This window comes from Balaenoptera ricei, chromosome 16 (assembly GCF_028023285.1).
Source record: "Balaenoptera ricei isolate mBalRic1 chromosome 16, mBalRic1.hap2, whole genome shotgun sequence".
NCBI classification, from domain to species: domain Eukaryota; kingdom Metazoa; phylum Chordata; class Mammalia; order Artiodactyla; family Balaenopteridae; genus Balaenoptera; species Balaenoptera ricei.
Window position 1 is genome coordinate 56,000,029 of NC_082654.1, and position 19,773 is coordinate 56,019,801.

A 19,773-nucleotide genomic window follows, 5' to 3' on the forward strand; every position below is an offset into this window, starting at 1 on the left:
CTCCTCTGGGGTTGAGAGACCCTCTCAGGGAGCCTGGCCGGGTCCCAGGGCTGAGAAGGTGCTGGGAGAGCTTCTGGAAGTGCCCTCCACTCCTCCGTCTCTGCATCGGCCTCAGGCTTTCCCCTGGCACTGGACTTGGATCGGGGACACCTGAGCTCTGTCCTGCCCCTCATGGGCTGTGTGATGCTGGAGCTCCCCTCGCCTGCCCCGGAGACCCTGCTAATCACCTGCGGTGCACACTGAGAGGCTGGACCACGGAGAGCCCAGGGCACCTTTCCCTCCGACTCCAGCTTCTTCCCCTTCCTCCTGAGTTTTATCCCTCTTTAAGACTCAACACTTCTTCCATTGACTCTTCCTTCTGGGCTCTGAAGAATCGTTTCAGGGCCTAGCAGGCAACTCGAGACTGTGGGCAAGCCTTGAACCTGAGCACTCATGGCCTGGTGTTTCTAGCTTGCCCCTTCCTGTAATGAGAGACTTTTGCTCACCTGCAGGGGAGTGTGTGTGTGTGTGTGTGTAATTGCAGCACCACACCAGGGTATCTGGCTTCCCCTCCACATCAGCTCTGTGGTGGCCCCTCCCCCTGGGGGCAGCTTGTACAGGCTCAGGTGACAGGTTTATGGGCAACTCCTGACTCCTGAGGGCAGGCCCCTGGGAAGGAGCTGGGCAGGTAGTTATCACGAGGCTGTTCCATCCATCACTGCTGCCTGCTGCCCAGTCCTCCTTCCGTCCATCACCTCCCCCTGCCCTGCCCTCCCCCAGTTAGAGCCAGGGCTGTCACCAGCAGAGGGGGGGGGACCCTGGCCCAGCCCTCACAGCCAGGCAGGATGGCTGAGGCTTGACCCTTGGCTCGTCCTCCTCCAGGGCCACCCCGAGTCCTGTGGACGTACCTCCTGTCTGTCTCTGGAGTCCCTGCACCTTTCTCCTCTCTGCCACCCCTCCCCAGCCCACACCATCGCCTCTCACTAGCCATGTGGCTGCAGCCCCCAAGGTGTCCTCATGTCCCACCTGCCTCTCCCCCCATTCAATCCATTCTCTAAACCCAGCCAGAGACTTCTTGAAATGCCAGGCTAACCTTGCCACCCCTGATTTTAAATCTTTCCCTGACTTCCCGTGACTCCCACGCTAAAATCCATCTTGGCAGCGTGGTCCCAGGGCCGGCGTGGGCTGGCCTCCGCTGGCCTCTAATCCTTAAGCCCTCCACGCTTCCTGCCATCCCAGCCCTTTGCGGAAGCTGCCCGGTCCACGTGGATCCCTCTCCACTTTATCTTCACCTGGCTCTTCCTGTACTTCCCGGGGCCTCCTCCCCAGCCACCCTGGCCACATGCTCCCAAAACACAGGGCTCTGCTCTCCCAGGGTACGTCTCTCGGTGTGTAGATGGATGTTCAAATGTGTTACTTTTATCTGTTCATTTAGCATGTATTTATGGAACACCTACGGTGTGCCAGGCACTGCCCCAGGCGCTGGGGACCGTCCGTAGTGAACAGGAAAGACAAGGGAAGAATACAGCTCACGCGGTGTGGGACGACCTACGGTAAAGACATAGATACAGATGGATGCGCTGTGGTGTTAAGTTGTGTTCAGAAGGCTTGTTTGGGACAGCCTCCCTGAGGCAGCGGCAACTTGAATAGCGATAGATGAAGCAGGGAACAAACGATGCGGAGATCTGGGGGAAGGGCACTCCTGGCCGAGGGAACAGTAAGAGCAAAGGCCCTGAGATGAGGCAAGGATGTGCTTGGCCTGTCTGAGGAAGAGCAGGAGGGCCAGAGTGGCTCCCCTGACAGCTCCCGCTCGGGGGGAGCGCTGGTTGGGAGGAGAGGGGATGAGGCACAGGGGTGAGCACATCCCCAGCGCTGCTCTCCCTTCTCCCGCCTCCTCCCCCAGCTGGGCAGCCCTCCCCTGGGGGACATAGATGGGTGCTTGTCTCGAGGGTCCCCCTCCCCTCTCACTGCCCCTCGGAACACTCGGCGGCAGGGACAGGAAGTGTCGGCCCTTGCCTCCCAGCTGCCCGGGTGGGACGCCACTGAGCCGGCCCGCCTGCCCGAGGAGGGACAGAGGCCCTATTGAGCCCACTCTCTGGACCGGATGGGACAATGGCCACACTGAGGGCCGGGAACATCGCCGGCATGCTTGTTCAGGAAGTCACCAGCCTGCTGCCCGCCCCCCTCCCCATGCCTCCCCGGCCCTCCTGACTTTCTCCTCTAGCTCCTTATTTCAGGATGATGGTTATGTCCAAAATGATCACTTTGTCCTTTACCCTCCTCCCCAGAGGTTCCCTGCTCCGCACCAGACCCATGCTGGGCCTGAGGATGAGAGAGGAATCCTACATGGTCTCTGTTCCTGGGGAGGGGGCTGGGGAGAAGGCAACAGGCACACAGACTGAGTAGGGTACCTCAGTGCTTCCTACAGAGACGCACAAAGTACAGGGGGCAAACTGGGTCCCAGGGGGATGTCTGCCAGGAAGGCTGGCTGGAAGAGGAGTGTTTCTGAAACCATGTGGCACCGGCAGGGCAAGACCAGCATCTGTTACAGGCCCAGAGGTGGAAGGAAGCAGTGATTTCTGCCTTAGGGCAAGCCAAGACTCATGCCACGCCAGACTCAACCACTGTCTGCTTCTTCAGCCTGTGTGCTGTCTGCTTGTGGAAGCTTTGCACTGGAAGGACCTTTGGGGATCGCCTAGGCCTGGAATGCCAACACAAGTCATGTGTGTCCGTCACCCCCAGCCCACGGCCATGGCAAGGCAGATAGCACCAAAATCACATTATTCTTGCCTATCAAGCTAGGATGCTACTACAGCATCTTTCTTAACAAAGTGCTCCAATAGCAAGTAATTGGACATGCAAGATGAAGTATTTGCCTTTCCTGTCATGTTCTCATTGACAGATGGGGAAACTGAGACCCAGGCAGCGAAGGGGCTTGTCCCAGGTCACAGAGCACGTTGGTGGCAGCATGCTGGGGCTGGGGTAGGGGTGGGGTGTGTTAAGAAGCACCCACCTTAGAATGTAAATTGGTGCAGCCACTGTGGAAAACAGTATGGGGTTTTCTCAAAAAACTAAAACTAGAGCTATTATTGATATATGACCCAGCAATTTCTCTCCTGGGTATATACCTGAAAAAAAACAAAAACACTAATTCGAAAAGATACATGCAATCCAATGTTCATAGCAGCATTATTTACAATTGCCAATGTATGGAAGCAACCTAAGTGTCCATCAACAGATGAGTGGATAAAGAAGATACGGTTTTATACACACACACACACACACACACACATATACGTACAATGGAATACTACTCAGCCATTTCATAAGAATGAAATTTTGCCATTTGCAGCGACATGGATGGACTTGGAGGGCATTATGCTAAGTGAAATAAGTCAGACAGAGAAAGACAAATACAGTATGATATCACTTATATGTGGAATCTAAAAAATACAACACACTAGTAAATATAACAAGAAAGAAGCAGACTTGCAGATAGAACAAACTGGTGGTTATCAGTGGGGAGGAGGGGCAAAATAGGGGTTGTGGGGTGGAAGGTACAAACTATTGTGTGTAAGATAAGCTCAAGGATGTATTGTACAACTTGGGGAATATAGCCAATATTTTGTAATAATTGTAAATGGAAAGTAACCTTTAACATTTGTATAAAAATTAAAAATTAAAAAAAAAAAGAAACACCCACCTTACAGTTTAAGTTGTGGAACCTCGGAGGCTGGGACAGACCCCACAGTAGCGTTTCCCTCTCTGAAGACGGGATCCCTGTCAGTCCTCTTTGTCGTAGCATCCCATTCCTTCATAGCTTTCATCACGGCTATAATTATTTGAATGAGATACTTGCGTTTTTCCTTTCCCACCTGACTGTAAGTTCGTGGGGTCCGGCGTTACATCTGTCTTGTTAACCGCTCTGCTCTGGTGCCTCATAGATAGTGGGTGCTCCGTGCATATGTGCTGAGGGCATGAGTGGAAGAGCTGGTGGCAGGCGGGGTAAATGCACCCAGTAACTGTCCCCGTCTCTTCTCCACTCCACGGCTGGCTGCTTGGCCCCCACTGGCCTGCAGAGGACAAGTGGGCCCCTGCGGGCAATGTGGGCCAAAGCACCAAGCTGGTCAGATTCGTGCCAGTTCATGGTAAGCAGCCAGCCCAGGCGGGGTGGTACCTGAGCTTCCTGTGGGGAAACCGAGGCCCGGGGAACCACAGTAATACAAGAGTCTTGCCCACTGAGCGGGAGCTGAGCTGGCCGGTGCCTCCTGACTTCTCGCCTGGCTCCTGGGCACTCAACCTGGCCGCTGGCCCCCAGGTCTGTAGTTCCGGGGCTGACTTTTCCTGACAGCTGGGCCCCTTGGGAGCTATGTGTGCCGGGGCCAAAGCAAACAGCGGTGGTGGAGGGGGGGCGGTGGCGGGAGAGGGCTGCAGGGCCCCAGTTCCCTTGCTTTCCTGAACAGTCGGGGGCCAGAGCCCCCGAGCAGCCAGGCCCCCTGCTCCCTCCATTGTTCCTTGTGATGCTTTCCAGATGCCGAGGAGTCACAGGCTTGGGGCTGGGCCAGGAGAGCCAGGCCAGCCCTCCCCCAGCACCCCACCACCACCTCCACCACCAGTTCCACTTTTAAAGAGATGGCCCTTCTCCTCACCTTGGGCTGTTGTCCTGCTAAGCCTAGCAGCCTCACTGTCCTGCGTCCAGAACAGTTGCTGGGGTGAGGAGCCCTGGGCTCTATTCCCAGCTCTGACCCTAACTTCCTGTATGGCTTGGGCTAGTTACTTGCCTTCTCTGTGCCTCTGTTTCCTGGGCTGTAGAATGGGCATGAGGGAAGGGAGCAGTGTGGAAAAGACAGTATGTGATGGACACTCCTACTTTAACAGACTGTTATCAGTATCACCTAAAGCAGAGGTTCCCAAAGTGGGTGCCTGGGCCAGCAGCATCACCGTCACTCAGGAACTTGTAGAAATGCAGATCCTTATGCCCACCCCGGACCTACTGATTCCAGAACTCTAGGGATGGGGCCAGCAGCCTGTGTGATAACAATCTCCGCAGATGGTTCTGATGCACGCTCAAGTGTGAGTAATAACCTGTGCTCCAGAATTAAGAGCTTGGGCATCTGGAGTCAGAAAGATGGAATGTGGACTTCGCAGCTCTGTGGCTTTGGAAGTGAGCCTTGGTTTCCTGGTAAGGAAAATGGATGGATATTGCTATACCGTGTGTGGTGGGGTTACTGTGCTGATTAAATGAGACAGATAGCACACAGCTTGGTCAGCCCAGCTCCCACACCAGAGCTCTTCTGGGACAAACGCTCCGTGAGGGCAGGTCCCGTGCCTGCCTGGCTCACGCCACCGTCAGCACTTTAAAGGAGCTGCCTCAGAACCCTGACAAAGGGGCATGTGTGCTCTGCTTCCCCTCACAGGAGTGTAGTGGGCCCTAGTGCTGCCTGGGTCTGGGCACAGAGGGCACGAGATGAGCCGCAGAGGGGGACCGAGAACAGAGTGGTCCCTGCAAGCAGGAGCAGTCAAGGAAGACTTCCAGGGAGAAGTGCAGCTTCCACGGGATTTTGTTGGGAGATGAGGTATGCCAGTTAGTGGGACTGGCGTGCAGAGGTGGTGTGAGAACGAGTACCACCAGCCGGCCCCCCTCCTGTAATGGGCACATTCCCCTCCCCTCCCTTCTCGGCACATGAGCAGGCTTATTGTTACGTGGGGCTGCCCACAGACAAGGGCGAGGACACCCCGGAAGGTCGGAGCTGGGTACCATAGCAGAGGTGCTGTGGTGCTGTGGGAGTGAGCCAGACCTGGGTTTGCATCCCAGCTCTGCTGCTTCCCGGCTGTGTGACCTCAGGCAAATCTCCCAACCTCTCTGTGCCTTGGATTCCTCATCTGTAGGGGTTGTAGGGAGGATGGAATGGCTGGTGAAGGTAACACTGCACGTGGCAGGAGCTGTAAGGGTTTTACAGCTGTGCCCAGGGAGGGCAGTGGACCATCTGGGGCTGTACAGCACGGCTCCGTCCTCCTGACTGCTACAGAGCCCGCTGTGCTGAGCACCCCTGCTCTTGGAGACAGTGGGGAAGGGATGGTTTTGCACACTTTTCCTGCCCCTGGGTGAAAAAGCAAGGTCAATTGCAGCCTGGGCTGTGTGGGTGGGAAGTGCCTGGCTTCCTCGCCGTGACCCCCTAGAAAAGTCACAGAAGGGCAGCTCTTCCTCTGCCAAGCCCCCACCCTGAAGGGGAGAGCACGGGTAGATTTGTGCCATGGTCTGCTGCCCTGCAGTGACCGTGAGAGGTACACGTATGCCTGTATGCACACAAACACACATGCATTTACAGCCACGTGCACCCTCCTCCCCAAGGCCCATTCTCTGAGTTTCAGTACCGGCCAACACCGTGGAACCACGGTAAAAGCTGGCAGACGCCTGGGCTGGCCTCCAGGAGCCTCTTAACCCCTGCTCTGCCCAATTACAGTTGCCACAGACGACCTTGAAACCAGTCCACAGCCTTCTGGCCCTCACTTGGCAATGAGGGAATTGGATGACAGCCAGGTAGACTGGGATCAAAGGCCTGCCACTTACTTGCTTTGTGACCTTGGACAGGTGACTTAACCTCTCTGGGCCTCTGTTTCCTCATCTGGAAACAGGGTCACAATGAAGCCACCTACAAGTCAGGCGCATGGCCGGTGCGGCACTCAGTGGACACTCCCCACGGGCAGTTCCCGCCTGTGGCTGTCGCCATCTCCTAAGTGTCTCAAACTCCAACACTCACCTGATGAAAGTTCTCAGAGGTGGACAGCTTGCTTCTCTTTCTACCCCTTGTGACCAGATGAGGAGATGGAGGCCCAGAGAGAGGAGCGATTGATGTGAGGACAGAGCCGAGGCTGGAAGTTGGGCCTGCAGCTTCTCACCAGGCAGCCGTGGGAGCCTCAGCCCCAGCTCCTGCCAGAGTGGCCCCAAACTGCTGACTTCAGCGTTTCATCAGCCAGGGCAGATCAGATTTCTGTTCTGGCACTTGGCCACCCTCCACACCCTTCCCCCATCGCTATTTTTGAGCTGAGTTCCCCTGTCCTCTCCTCCCAGGGCTGTGACCCTCACACCCAAAGCATCACTGTAGGCTTACCCACCGCCTGCCTTCCTGCCCCCAGCCCTGCCCCCGGGACTGGTGCAGAGCCTCCCTCCAGCCAGATGGAGCTGGGCTGGTTACAGCCACATCCAGCCGGGTCATGTCTGGCCAGGCCTCGCCAGGGATGGCCTCAGACGCAGAGCCTGGGACCAGGCAGTCTGTGGAAATGGCGCTGGTGGCCTGAGGCGGCCCTCCAGAGTGCTCAGCGCAGCCCAGGAGGGGCGTCCTGAGAGTGAGCCAGCCCCAGCATTGCTACCTCCTGCTTGCCTGACCCCGACTCCGGGCCACACACCTCAGCCATCACCGGCACTGCCCATACCACTGTCCCCTCCAGCTGTCGATGTGCTCTGAGCTCCACCCAGGGTGCTCCGAGGAGATGTAGAGGGCCCGGCGTGGCCCCAGCACACTCAGAGACTACTGGGAAACAAGACCGAAGAAACAGCAGTTTTCAAAAGTTCTTTACATTCAGGATGAAATCTCTGGCATGCTGGATCATCCCTGGCATGCTGGAGGCCGGGTCAGGGCGGGACAGGACCCACAGCCAAGCGAGTGGTGCAGACCACAAAGTCCCCTGGGAGTTTGGGGAGCCAGGGCCTTCTCTAGGGGAGGCAGTGGGAGGGCTCTCAGCTAGCGCTCGAGCCTGGGACTCAGAGTGGCGTGAGCACCCTGAGGAGGGCAGTTAACCCTGTCTGGGATATGGGGGAGGCCAGAGGGGTGGCCTTGGAGCTTGGCCCTGGATACATGAGCATTCACCAGGTGGAGAAATGTTTGGGGCCGAGGGAACAGCAAGAGCCAAGGCATGGGGGCAGAGCGGGGCATGTCATTTGCAGGAAATGATTTTGTTGTCTTTGTTGGAGCATGAGTTTTGTAGGAGGGAGCAGCAACGATGAAGGTGAGGTCAACTGGGCCAGATGGGGAAGGGTCCGAAAGCCTTGAGTGTTTTACCCCCGTCCTCCGAGTCTGGGGAGCCTGAAGTGGCCATTAAAGTACCTGGGGGTGACTCAGCCTGGCTGGACCCGGGTTGTGGCCACAGTTGGGGAGGAGCAGTCAGAAGAAAGTTTGCTGGGTGAACAGACCACCCAAACAGGGATGCGCAGGGACCTGGGAACCCGCTCAGGAGAACAAATGGTTTTCAGGGCAGCGTCCAGCTCTCGGCCAACCGCATGGTGGTTGCAGATCTTCCGTCCACCGCATCCACTCCCTACGGCGGAGGCGGGACGAGCGATAGCTGTCTCCCTCCGCAGTCACAGGAGGGGAGGAAAACCCAGGCCTTTTGCAATCGCTCTGATTCGGATGTTTTCCACCCCTTTGGACGGGCCCCCCCCTTCCCCTCCGGCCCCTGAGCTCTGATCCGTGCGGTTTGCTAATGGAGGAAAGCCAGAAGCAGGAAACAGATAGCTTAGGGAGTGGCTGTACATGTGATTACAAAGTCTCTGCTTTCCAAAAATTTTGCCTGAGAGCAATTCCAATTGCCTGGCCTTGGGGTGGGATTTGGAGAGAGGGGTTCCTGTGGCAGGGAGGGGCTCCTAGGGGCACAGTGCCCAGAGGCCTGTGGGGTGCCAGGGGCCTCTACGCTGCTCTGGGTCCTGGAGGGGCTTCTTGGCCTCTGTCGGGGCGTCCCTCCTGTATCTGTTTTCTCCTTCCCTTTTGGTTCGTTTCCCCCCTTCCTCTCTCCCCTCGTCTGTCACTCCTCACCCTCCCACCCCGCCCCCACCCCCGCCACCCTCCCGTCTTCCTCAGTCTCCTGGCTCCCTACCCCTGACTCCTGACTGTGCTCTGCCCCTTCCTCCCAGCCTCCCCTTGTCTTCTCCTCTCCATCTCAGCCCTTTCCCTGTCTCCACACTTCCACTCCATGCCCCCTCCCCAGGGTTTTCCTGAGACCTTTTCCTGGCACTGTGAAAGCGTCATTGTTCCTCGGCACTTGGACAAACCCTAGTGTTGTGGAATCAGGATGGCATTTTTGCGGTGGCTTTGGGCTGGGAACGGGCCGGGAGGGGCGATGAGGAGGCTGGGACTTCTGGGCTCATGCTGGGCTGCGGCAGGAACCCAGAAAAGGGGAGGGGGCCCGGGGGAGGGGGCCAGGACGCCTGTGCTCAGACAAGGGGGCCCTTGAGGCTCCGGAGGAAACCCAGGGGGACCTCTTGCCGCGTCCTTCCTCCCTCCCAGCAGCCTGCGGGCCACAGGGTCCAGCCCACCTGTCCCTCTGATCGCCTGCTTCCTCTGGGGCCTCCGCCGAGCCCTCAGCTGCCGGGACCAGGCTGCAGAGACTGAAGCAGCCCTCCTGCCCACCTCCCCGGGCCATGTGTGTGGACACGTGAGTGTGGAGGTCTTTGGAGGGTTGCTAAAGCAGTGTCACAGGGCGCAGGGGAAAGAGAAGCATGGGTCCGGGCACTGAACGGGCTTAAGCTCGGATCCAGGCTCCAGTGCGGGCCCCACCGCTTACTAATTCTGTGACTTTGGGCAAGTGCTGCCCCTGTCCCCAGCCTCAGTTTCCTCATCTGTCAGTAGGGTTCAGAGTGCTGATTTCATAGGGCTGTTGCATTGATTAGAGATCATTTCACATGTATTGTGCGTTGGCCCCATGCCTGTCACCTAGGACTGGGTGAAGAGCAGCCTGTGCCTGAGGACGTGGGTCCAAGAGTGTTTCTGCAGGTGTGAGTCTGACTTGGGCCGGAGCCTGGAAATGTGTGTCTGAGGGTGTCTGTGACAGGTGTGGACCACGCTTGGTGAAAGGGTCACACAGGGCTGATCCCTTTGGAAGGCCCCAGACTGTGAGAGCATTCCTCATCTGTCTTGCTTATTTCCATATTCCTGGAATGTTCCACAGAGCCCGGTGCAGAGCGGGTGCTCAATAAATGTTAGTTGAATGAATGAATAATTGCAGTGGTAGCCAAGGGTCGGAGCTCAGAGGTGGAGTCGTGGTCCTAGGAGCAGGCTTGCTCTCTCATTTTCCCACAACCATTTCAGGAGCGGTTGTGCACGAGGTGGGAGGTGTTGCTGTGGTGTCAGCGGACCGGGTTCAAGTCTTGGCTCCACGGCTGTGGGGCCCTGCACAGGTTGCTTGGCCTCTCTGGGCCTCTGTTTGCTCTCCCATAAAATGGAAGAGCTTTGGAGTGACAGGTTGGCAAGCGACTGGCACATAGTAGGTGCTCATGAAATGTTAGCGCCCCAGCTCCTACACTTGGCAGATGAGGTTCCAGGTTGGGCCTGAGAGAGCCAGGGCTGAGCCCCGGCCTCTGACCGCAGCCCCTGTTTACTCCCCATGGGTCCAGGCTTGAGGGGAGAGACAGCACGGAGGGCAAGGGGGTACCTGTGGGCCTGAGGAAGGGGGGCTCAAGAGAGGAGGCTCTGGGAGAGGGGCACTGCCTCCTCCAGGGAGAGCCCCCAGCCCTTAGAAAGGGTCCCCAGAACCCTCTGGGGCCTTCCAGGAAGGGCCAGCAAGGACACACAAAGAGTCCTGGGCCCTTCATTCTCTGTGTCTTCATCTATGGAAAGGGCATCTCAAACCCAGGGCTCTTTCCCTCTCGACTCTAGGCCAGGACCACCTCAGCCAACTGGCCACAGGAGAGCACGCAGACAGGGGGCACAGGGATCCAGCAAGGAACCCACCTGTTCCTTGTTTCCTCCCTTGCTTCTCTTGGCTCGGCCAGTGCCTCTCAGCGGGACACACTGTGGGGTCAGCCTAGTGTTCCCTGGCAGAGAGCGGGAGCGTGAGGGCAGCTGCCAGGCTGTCCTATGGGCCTCAGGGAGGAAAGGGAGCCTGCCCAGCGGTCAGTGCCACATTCATTCGAGAGATGGGGAAACTGAGGCCCAGAGAGGGGAAGGGATGCCCCCAGGGCCACCCAGCATGCCAGGGCCTGTGACAGTAGCAACGCTTTCCTGTTTCTCACCATCCTGGCTGGGTGGGTTCCTCATCTTAATGTCATCTTCGCACACTGCGGGGCAATTGAGAGGATGGGCTTGAGTCAGCGGCCTGGGTTCAAGTCCAGGCTCTACCACCTGCTGGTAGTATAGCCTTGGGCGAGTTACTTAACCTCTTCATTCCTCGGTGTTCTCATCTGAAACCTGAGACTAAGCATACTTGACTCATAAGGTGATTGTACAAAGGGGGTCTGGCTGTGATAAGACACCCAATGAATATGGCTATTACTGTGTCCCAGAGCTTGGCTGGGCACAGGCTGCTCTCCTGGGCAGGCAGAGGTGGTGTGGCCAGGGCTGGGGCTGAGGCCTGCAGCTGGGGCCCATAGCCGAGACCGTGATCAAGAGAGCAGAGGCCGTGCGTCCTGGGGCAGAAGCCAATGTGGAGTCATGATGCACAGGGCATGGCCTCAGGTCCTCAGCACCCCACCTCACTGCTCCCTCCTGGGCCAGGGTCCCTGGGATGCTCTCCTTCAAGCTACCAAAGATGACAATGTCATCTCCCTGCAAAAAAGAATCAGTCTAGGGACTTCCCTGGTGGTGCAGTGGTTAAGAATCCGCCTGCCAACGCAGGGGACACGGGTTCAATCCCTGGTCCAGGAAGATCCCAATCCCACATGCCATGGAGCAACTAAATCCGTACACCACAACTACTGAGCCTGCGTTCTAGAGCCCACAGCCACAACTACTGAGCCCACGTGCCACACTACTGAAGCCCACACACCTAAAGCCCAAGCTCCGCAACAAGAGAAGCCACTGCAATGAGAAGCCCGTGCACCGCAACGAAGATTAGCCCCCGCTCAATGCAACTAGAGAAAGCCCGCACGCAGCAATGAAGACCCAACACAACCAAATAAATAAATAAATAAATTAATTAAAAAAAAAAAAAAAAAAGACAGTCTAAAAGGGGCCAAGAGGAAAACAAACTTCACTCTGAAGCCTGACTCACTCCTGGTGGGACTTCAGGAAGCAGGGGCAGGGAAAATGATGGGCACAGTGACCAGCCAGACTCTTATGTCATGTGATAGGTGTGGATACTTCCAGCTGTCCTCAAAATTGAGGGAGCAAATGGGATCCAGGGGGTGGGACGTCCACTCCATGGCGGGGGGTGGGGGGCCGGGCAGCTCTACGGACATGAACATGGTCCAACAGAACCAGCAGCCAGAGGTTGGCCATTGCCTGGCACCCAAGCCCCAGGGGACAAGTATGGACAGAGCTGCCATCTCTGTCTGGTTCCCACCACCTTGGAAAAGCACAGGGCGCCCCCTTGTGGGCAGGAGGGGCCTGCAGGCCAGGGAGTCAGCTGATGGACCATCATCATTTTCTCCATCAAAGTCATACCTACTCATTCAAGACAATTCATTAATTAGAGCAGAGCATCCTGTCTCCTGGAGGCAACCTCTGAACACTTCTGACTGATCTCCTGCCGGCCCTTTCCTTGCACATTCTTCCTTTTTACAGTTTTACTCTGGGAGCAGTCTATATTCAATCGCTTATCCTGCTTTCTTTTTAAAATGTTTTCCCAAACCCTTTTTTAAAAACCTCATAAATATTTTAATGGCTTTGTTGTCATTTGTCCAATGGGTGTAACGTCATTTAGGGAACCAAGGCATTGGTTTTTTTCCAGCCTGTCGCTGTCATAAACAATGCTGTGATGGATATCCTTGAACATCCTTGTGGTCTGCACCTCTGATCTTTTATTTCCTTAGGATGGTCACCCAGATATAGATTTGCTGGGAGGGAAGGAATGGAACTTTTAAAGGTTGAAACCTTACCACCAAGTTGCACTATAGAAATGCAGTAGGAAATGTACTTGTTCAAGCCCACCCCCAGCAGTGTCTGAGCGTGTTCCCTCTCCACACCTGCCTGGTTGGCCTTCACCAGCAACAAGAGTTGGGAGGATTACAGAGCTGAAGTGCCCTCAGAGTTACCTGGTCCAATTGTCTGACCAGGGCAAAAGTCCCCTTGGCAATGTCCCTGATAGTTGTTCACCCAGTCTCTGCTTGCATACCCCTAGTGAAAGGGAGCTCACTACCTAGTGTCCAGCCACAAGAAATCTCATGAGCCTTTGGGAAGAAAACACTGAGCCATCCTGCAAAAGTGCCCAGGTAGTGTCAGCATCCTCTACATCTCTCCCCAAGCTGCTGGCTTGCCCGGATGTCTCCTCCCACTCCCCGCCCAGCTTTGCCCTGGTTACTCCCTGGCACAAGTCCTCCTTCCCACCACAATGCCAGCCACCATCTCTCACTTCCCAGGCTCCCCTCCATGGTGATTCTAGCCTGGTATGGAGGTCAGAGGACCTGATCCCTCATCTCAGCTCAGTTCCTCATTTGCTATGTGTCCTTGAGCAAGTCCCCTGGCCCCTTTGGTCCCCAGAGGGCCTATCTATACTAAGAGGGCTGGTTTCTGAGCCCCACTGAGCTTTGCCTGAGCTCCTGGCAGATGTGATTTCCCAGAGGGGTATGTGGCAGGGACCCAGGTCAGGAGAGCCTGGTCAGGCCTGGCCTGCTTCCCAGCCGGGGTGGGTAGTGGTCCCTGCAGGGCCATTGGTAGTCACTGTCTGCTTCATGCTGATGTTTATGAGAAGAGGCCGTGCCTTTCTGGGAGGAGAGGCAGGGGAAAAGTGTGGGAGGCAGAGAAGCCTTCTTTCTGTCAAAAATTCCTACTCCCCTTGGCCCTGCCCTTGTCTGTAAGTGTAACAGTGGTGGGACTGAGCCCTTCCGGGAAGCTGCTGCTCACTGCCCAGAGCTGCCTGCTGGCCTGCCTTCCCTCCACCCACTGCCTCTCTGCCCCTGCCCCACAGGCATCTCTCCCCTCTGACCCGTAGGAGGGCAAAGCCACTGGGCTAGGCTGAGCTGGAGGCCCTGGGACCTGGGGGATTTCTTCTCCTGAGCACAGGCCTCAGCTTCATGGTGGGGACACACTTGGGGGTGACAGACAGAAAGGGTGTAGCCTTGTGGAAAAGCCTGCTGGGCCTGGCCTCCTGCCCCTCACATACTAGAAACTCTTTGGCAAGTGCCTCCCTTTCCCTGTGCCTCAGTTTCACCATCTGTTAAGTGGGTTTGATGATACTCCCTGCCCAACAGTGTTATGGGGAGAGTTGAATGGGAGCCTGACAGGCCATGGAGCTGTAGCACAAAGCCTAGCGCACAGGTGGTCCTTCGTAAAAGTCTGTTCTCTTCACTCTTCCCTTTGTCCTCTGCCAGCAGCATCCACAGAGTTTCCACAGCCTTCCTCTACCTTTCTTGGCTCCCCCTGAGGATTCCAGAAGGTGAAGACACCTAATGCTGTTCTTATTTTGCTTGCCACCCCCCACCTCCTGGCAACACAGGGGTGGTGAGCGCACCCTCTACTCAGGCTTCCCTCCCATCTTTGGGACTTTCCTCTTACAGTTTATGCCCAATGGTCTCAGCCCCAGCCTCTGTATCACCTGGAACACATCTGCTCCCTCTCTCTGCACAAGCCCCAGAAACGAATGCTGCTGAAATCACTAATGGTTACTGAGCGCTTGCAATGTCCACCCACCGAGCTAAGACCTTCATCTGCGTGAATGCATCAGATCCCTCCAACAGCGCTGGGAAAGCTGGCCCGTTATCATCATCCTGGGTTCCTGGATGTGGAAACCAAGTCACAAAAAGGTTGCATAGCTGGCTGAAGGTCCCCCAGATAGTCACAGGCAGAGGCAGAATGCCATCACTGGCATCTGGCCCTGAAGTCCAAGATCTGAGCCACGTCTCATGTGGTGGGGCGTCAGAGCTGGACCCTCTCAGCGCCTGGCCTGACAGCAGTGTGGGAATGGTGTGCTGAAGATGTTTGATACTGCAGGAGCCTGGAGCCCCTGTCCCTGCCCAGAAGCTCCCAGTCCTTGATGGAAGGCTCCAGAATGGCCAGTTTTCTAATTACGTGGTGCGGTGATGCTTTCCAACTCACCTCCTTGCTCTTCTCTCATCTTCCTGCTTCTCCCTTTGGTGCACATGCTGTATCTTCTTTATTTGTTTACCTTTCCTTCCTGTTCATTCTGAAGCAGAGACTTTTTGGGAACTGAATTGTCAATCTTGCCCCAATCCTCACCCTTCACTCTGCTGAGTGCCCCGAGATGCCTTGACCCCTGCCCTTGGCCCCAGCTGTGTGAGGCCAGGTGCCAGGTCCCATCAGTCCCTGAACCAAGAGGCCTGCAGAACCAGATCCCAGAGTGGGTCTGGCTCGTGATGGCCCCCACATTTCCCACTTCAACCAAGGAGTCTCAAATCCTACCATTAGTGAGGTACCACATGCCTATCCCCTGTCCCCCTTCAAAATGTAAGTGCCTTTAAGAACAGGGACCAGGCAACTGAGTTCATCTATTACTTTATTTCAGGATTACTGCAGAACGGAGGCTGTGTAAGTTGTGGGTACCAGGCACCAGGTAGAAAAACGTGCCACCAGAAGTGGTTGGGTCACTGCACACCCCCTATCTTAAGACCAACACAGCTCGAAGTGCCTTCAGGGTCATAGGTGGCCTGTCCACTGCAAATCGACTGGACCCTGGGCCCTGGCTACACACCGAGTGCTTCCCTTGGCATAACTAGCCTCTCTCATAGACCTGACCAGTGCCGAGAGCCAGCCCTGCCTTGGAGCTCGGTCTTCTCCCCATGATATCATGGCTCCTAGGAAGGCCAATAAGGATCCAAAAGACATTAGGCAGTGGGCCCAAAAGACCAGGGCGGTGTTGTTGTCACTTTCTAAGTTTAGATTTACACATTCAGCATGTATGTCCGTTTTTAGGGTTTTGTCTGTAATTCTAGTCGGTTGTCACCAAGTGGTGGTAATGGCGGCTGGGCAAAAAAGACATGATTACCGAAGGAAGAAATTATTATTTTATATACCGCTATTGTTCTATATTATTAAATAATAATAGTTAATACTCCTGTTTGATTTGCCAGGCATTGTTCTAAGTGTTTTACCTCACTTAATCCTCAGAACAGTCTTTCGTGGTAGTTCCTATCAGTCTTGTGAAGTGACTCGCCCAGGATCACAGAGCTAGGATTTGGATCCAGAGTCTGGTGTTCTTAACCTTTATGCACTACTTCAGAAACAGGCAAATACCCAGGGAAACATTACTATGGAAACAGACCATCTCATAGACCAGTACTTCTTAAACTTAATAGCGTATGAATTCTCTGGGGCTCCTGTGAAAATGCAAATTCTGATTCAGTGAATCTAAGATGGGGCCTGAGATTCTGCATTTCGAATGAGCTCCGAGGCAATGCTGAGGATGCCAGTCTAGGAATGACTGATAGTCACAGTGTAGTGCCTGCGTTTAAGCCGGCCTCAAACTCAAATCCTGTGAGTGCTAAGTAGGTGACATAATGCAGGGCGCAGTTGGTCGGAACAGAGGTGACACGGAGAATGCATTGCAGTCGGTCTGATGGGGCGGCCACTCCTTAACCTCAGCTGATAATCACCAGCAAGAATTCTGGACCAATGTGGTCATATTTCTACGTGAAATCTCGCACTTTCAAATAATGGGGCAACAAATTCAACTTTCTAAAACACTAGGCAGCTTGTTCATGAATGTTCATAGCAGCATTATTCATAATAGCCAAAAATTAGAAACAACCCAGTGTCTTTCCTCTGATGAATGAGTAAATAAAATATGGCATGACCATATAATGGGATATTATTCGGCACCAAAAAGGAATGACATACTGTTACATGCTGCAATGTGGATGAACATTAAAAACACTACAGTGAGTGAAAGAAGCCAGACACAAAAGGGCAATTATTGTATGAGATGTCAAGAATAGGGAAATCTGTAGAAAGAGAAAGTAAATTAGTGGTTGCCTGGGGCTGGGTATAGTGAGGAAGTGGGGGGTTGGATGGTGAGTGACTGTTAATGAATACAGAGTTTCTCTGGGGGAGTAACGAAAAATGTTCTAAAATTAGACTGTAGTGATGGTTGTATAACTCTGTGAATATACTAAAATCCATTGAATTGTACACCTTAAATAGGTGAAATGTCGGGTATGTGAACCATATCTCAAAAAAGCTGCTTTAAAAAAAAAATACCATGTAGGAGAGAGCTAGTTTCTTTAATATATAAAGTGCAGTTACAAATCAACAAGAAAAATACCAAACCCCAGCAGAAAAAAAAAATCACAAAGGATATGAACTAACAGTTCACAAAGGAAACACAAGTGGTTCTTAAATGCAAAAATTCTTTCTTGCTCATAATACATGTCGTACAAGTCAAAACTACTCTGAGAAGATTTTCTACCTCTTAGGTTGGCAATGATGAAAACTCTGTTAGGGAGGAGACAGGACATTAAGTTGGTACACTGGCAGCTGGAGGGGTGGAGGCGGGTAGTGGTAATTGTCATCTTTAAAAATGAAAATTGTACATACCCATTGACCCAGCAATTTAACTTCTAGGAATTTATTCAACAAATGTACTCTCACATGTGCAAAATTATATATGTATATACACACATATATGCAGTTATTCATAGTAGCATTGCTTGTAATAGAAGAGTGGAAACAATCTAGACATTTGCAGTAGTGATGGGAAAGCACTACGAACCTTGCATAGATTTGAATACTGTGCAACCCTCAAACACAATACAGCAGCTCTGTTTATACTGATCTGGGGGGAAATATTATATAGATGTCTGAGATATATTATTAAGTGAAAAAGGGAAGATGTAGAACCAAGTATATAATCTGTCTCCATACGAGTGAGGGAAAAGAAAGGACGCACGTACATATGTATATGGTGTATACGTTTGTAAATGGAGAGCCCATCTTTGGGGTGGTCTAAAGGAAATTCAGATAGCCTCCAGGTAAGGGAGCAGGTGGCTGGGAGCAGGGGTGAGGGGAGACACACTTTCGCTGCCTACAAGGTTGTATTCTGCCTGCGTTGTCTCTTCAGTAGCCATTTAAACCACACCACCCAGGGCCAGAGAGTACCTGTGTGAGATCATGTGACCACCAGCTGCCCCTTCATGACAGCAGAGTTAAAGGAATAGTTCCTAGCCACCATCGAGGACTTTGCTCCCTTAAATCTAAAAGAGATGTGCACCACTCACCACCTCCTCTGTTCTCTGTCCCCACACGAGTCTCCCAGCCTTGGGATTCCCATGTGTGCTCTGAGGGTGACTCTGGTGTTCTCTGGACTGGGGACAAAATGTGTCCGGCACATGGGGACACAGGGCATGAAGGCTGAAGAGGGAAACCATGAGGACCCTGTGGGGCATCATTTTGGCCTGCTGGACCCTAATCCCTGTGTTTGCTTCGTGTCCTCTAGGCACGCCCCAAAGGCGAGGGTCTGACCCCATACCAGGGCAAAAAGCGTTGCTTCGGCGAGTACAAGTGTCCCAAGTGCAAGAGAAAATGGATGAGCGGGAACTCCTGGGCCAATATGGGGCAGGAGTGCATCAAGTGTCACATCAACGTGTACCCACACAAGCAGGTGAGCCGGGCGAGGGGTGGGGGAGCGGGAAGCAGGTGAGGCGTAAGAACCAGGGGAGGGTGACCTTTTGCCTTACTTAGCCTCAGCTTGCTCCTTCATACGATGGGGATGAGACCAGATCTATCCAAGTTAGCCCTTTCTTTCCTTGTCTCATAGGACATGGGGGGGGAGAGGGCCTGTTTCTCCAGAAAGGGAAGGAAGATAAAGGGGCAACTGTACGAAGACCCTGAGACCACAGACCCCAGTGAATTTTGAAAGTAACGAACTGCAACCGTGACACAAAGAGGGATGCGCAGGCAGCGGGATGCTGTAGAAAAGTGCATTTTGTTGGTTCTTCGCCCAGTTGGCGCATGTTTACAAGGTGGCTACTGGGTGCCAGATACTGTGCAACGGGGCTGGTGGCCAAGGGCCTGCCTGCCCTGCTGGGAGGGGCTTGAGGCGGCTCACCCCAGGCAGCACTCACTTACTGCAGGCTGCAGAGAGGAGGCGGCATTTACTCTGGGACCTGAAGCAGGGGAGGAAGCTAGACCTGTCACAAGAGGGAGGATGGCCATCCTAGGAAGAGGGTACAGCAAGTGCTAATGCCCTGAGGCTGTTGGACTTGAGATGCTCAAGGCTGAAAACTCAGTGAAGGAACGGGAGAGTGGAGTGGGAGGAACGGGAGAGCTAAATGGAGCCGTCACCAGAGGAATTTGGGGGGCCCTACAAGGAAGCCCCCAGCAACAGGGCTTTCAGCTTCATTTTGAGATGATTGCTTTGGTTGTGTGTAGAGACTGGCCTAGAGGGGCTGGGAGACTGGGGAGACCAGCAGGAAAGCCATGGCCATAGTCCCGGGCGAACCGAAGGAGGTCTGAACTAAGGTGGTGGCTCTGGACCTGGGTCCAACACAGAGCATCAGGGGATTGGATGTGAAAGGTGAGGGGGGGACCAGGAATCCAGAACAATCACACTCTGGCTTGAGCTCCTGAGTGGATGGAGGTGGTCGTTACCAAGGTGGGCAGCCTGGGCTGGGGGCAGTTGGGATGGGACATAGGTGTTCTAGATAAAAGCAAGAGATCTCTAATACATGCTACATTTGAGATGTTCCTGAAAATCCAGGTCAAGATGTCAAGAGGTCAGTTGGGTTTGTTATTCTGAAGCTCGTATGAGAAGTCAAGGTGGTTCACCGGTAATTGGGTACCATTGGCCTAAAGGTATTTAGGGAATGATGAGATTTCCTGCAGAATGTGGACAAAGTAGAGAAGGGATTCCCCAGACCATGTGTTTTAGAATCCCAGCATCGGAGGTCAGATGGAGGAGAAGCATCCAGCGAGG

The 19,773-nt window shown here is 54.2% G+C and overlaps 1 protein-coding gene across 1 annotated transcript in view; it reads left to right on the plus strand.

Moving 5' to 3' along the window:
- ZCCHC24 (zinc finger CCHC-type containing 24) overlaps positions 1–19,773 on the plus strand; it is a 62,312-nt gene that overhangs the window by 31,695 nt on the left and 10,844 nt on the right. Inside the window, exon 3 of the mRNA XM_059899581.1 lies at positions 18,295–18,459. Within this exon, the coding sequence (XP_059755564.1) occupies positions 18,295–18,459 (165 nt within the window). The remainder of the gene's footprint in view (positions 1–18,294; positions 18,460–19,773) is intronic.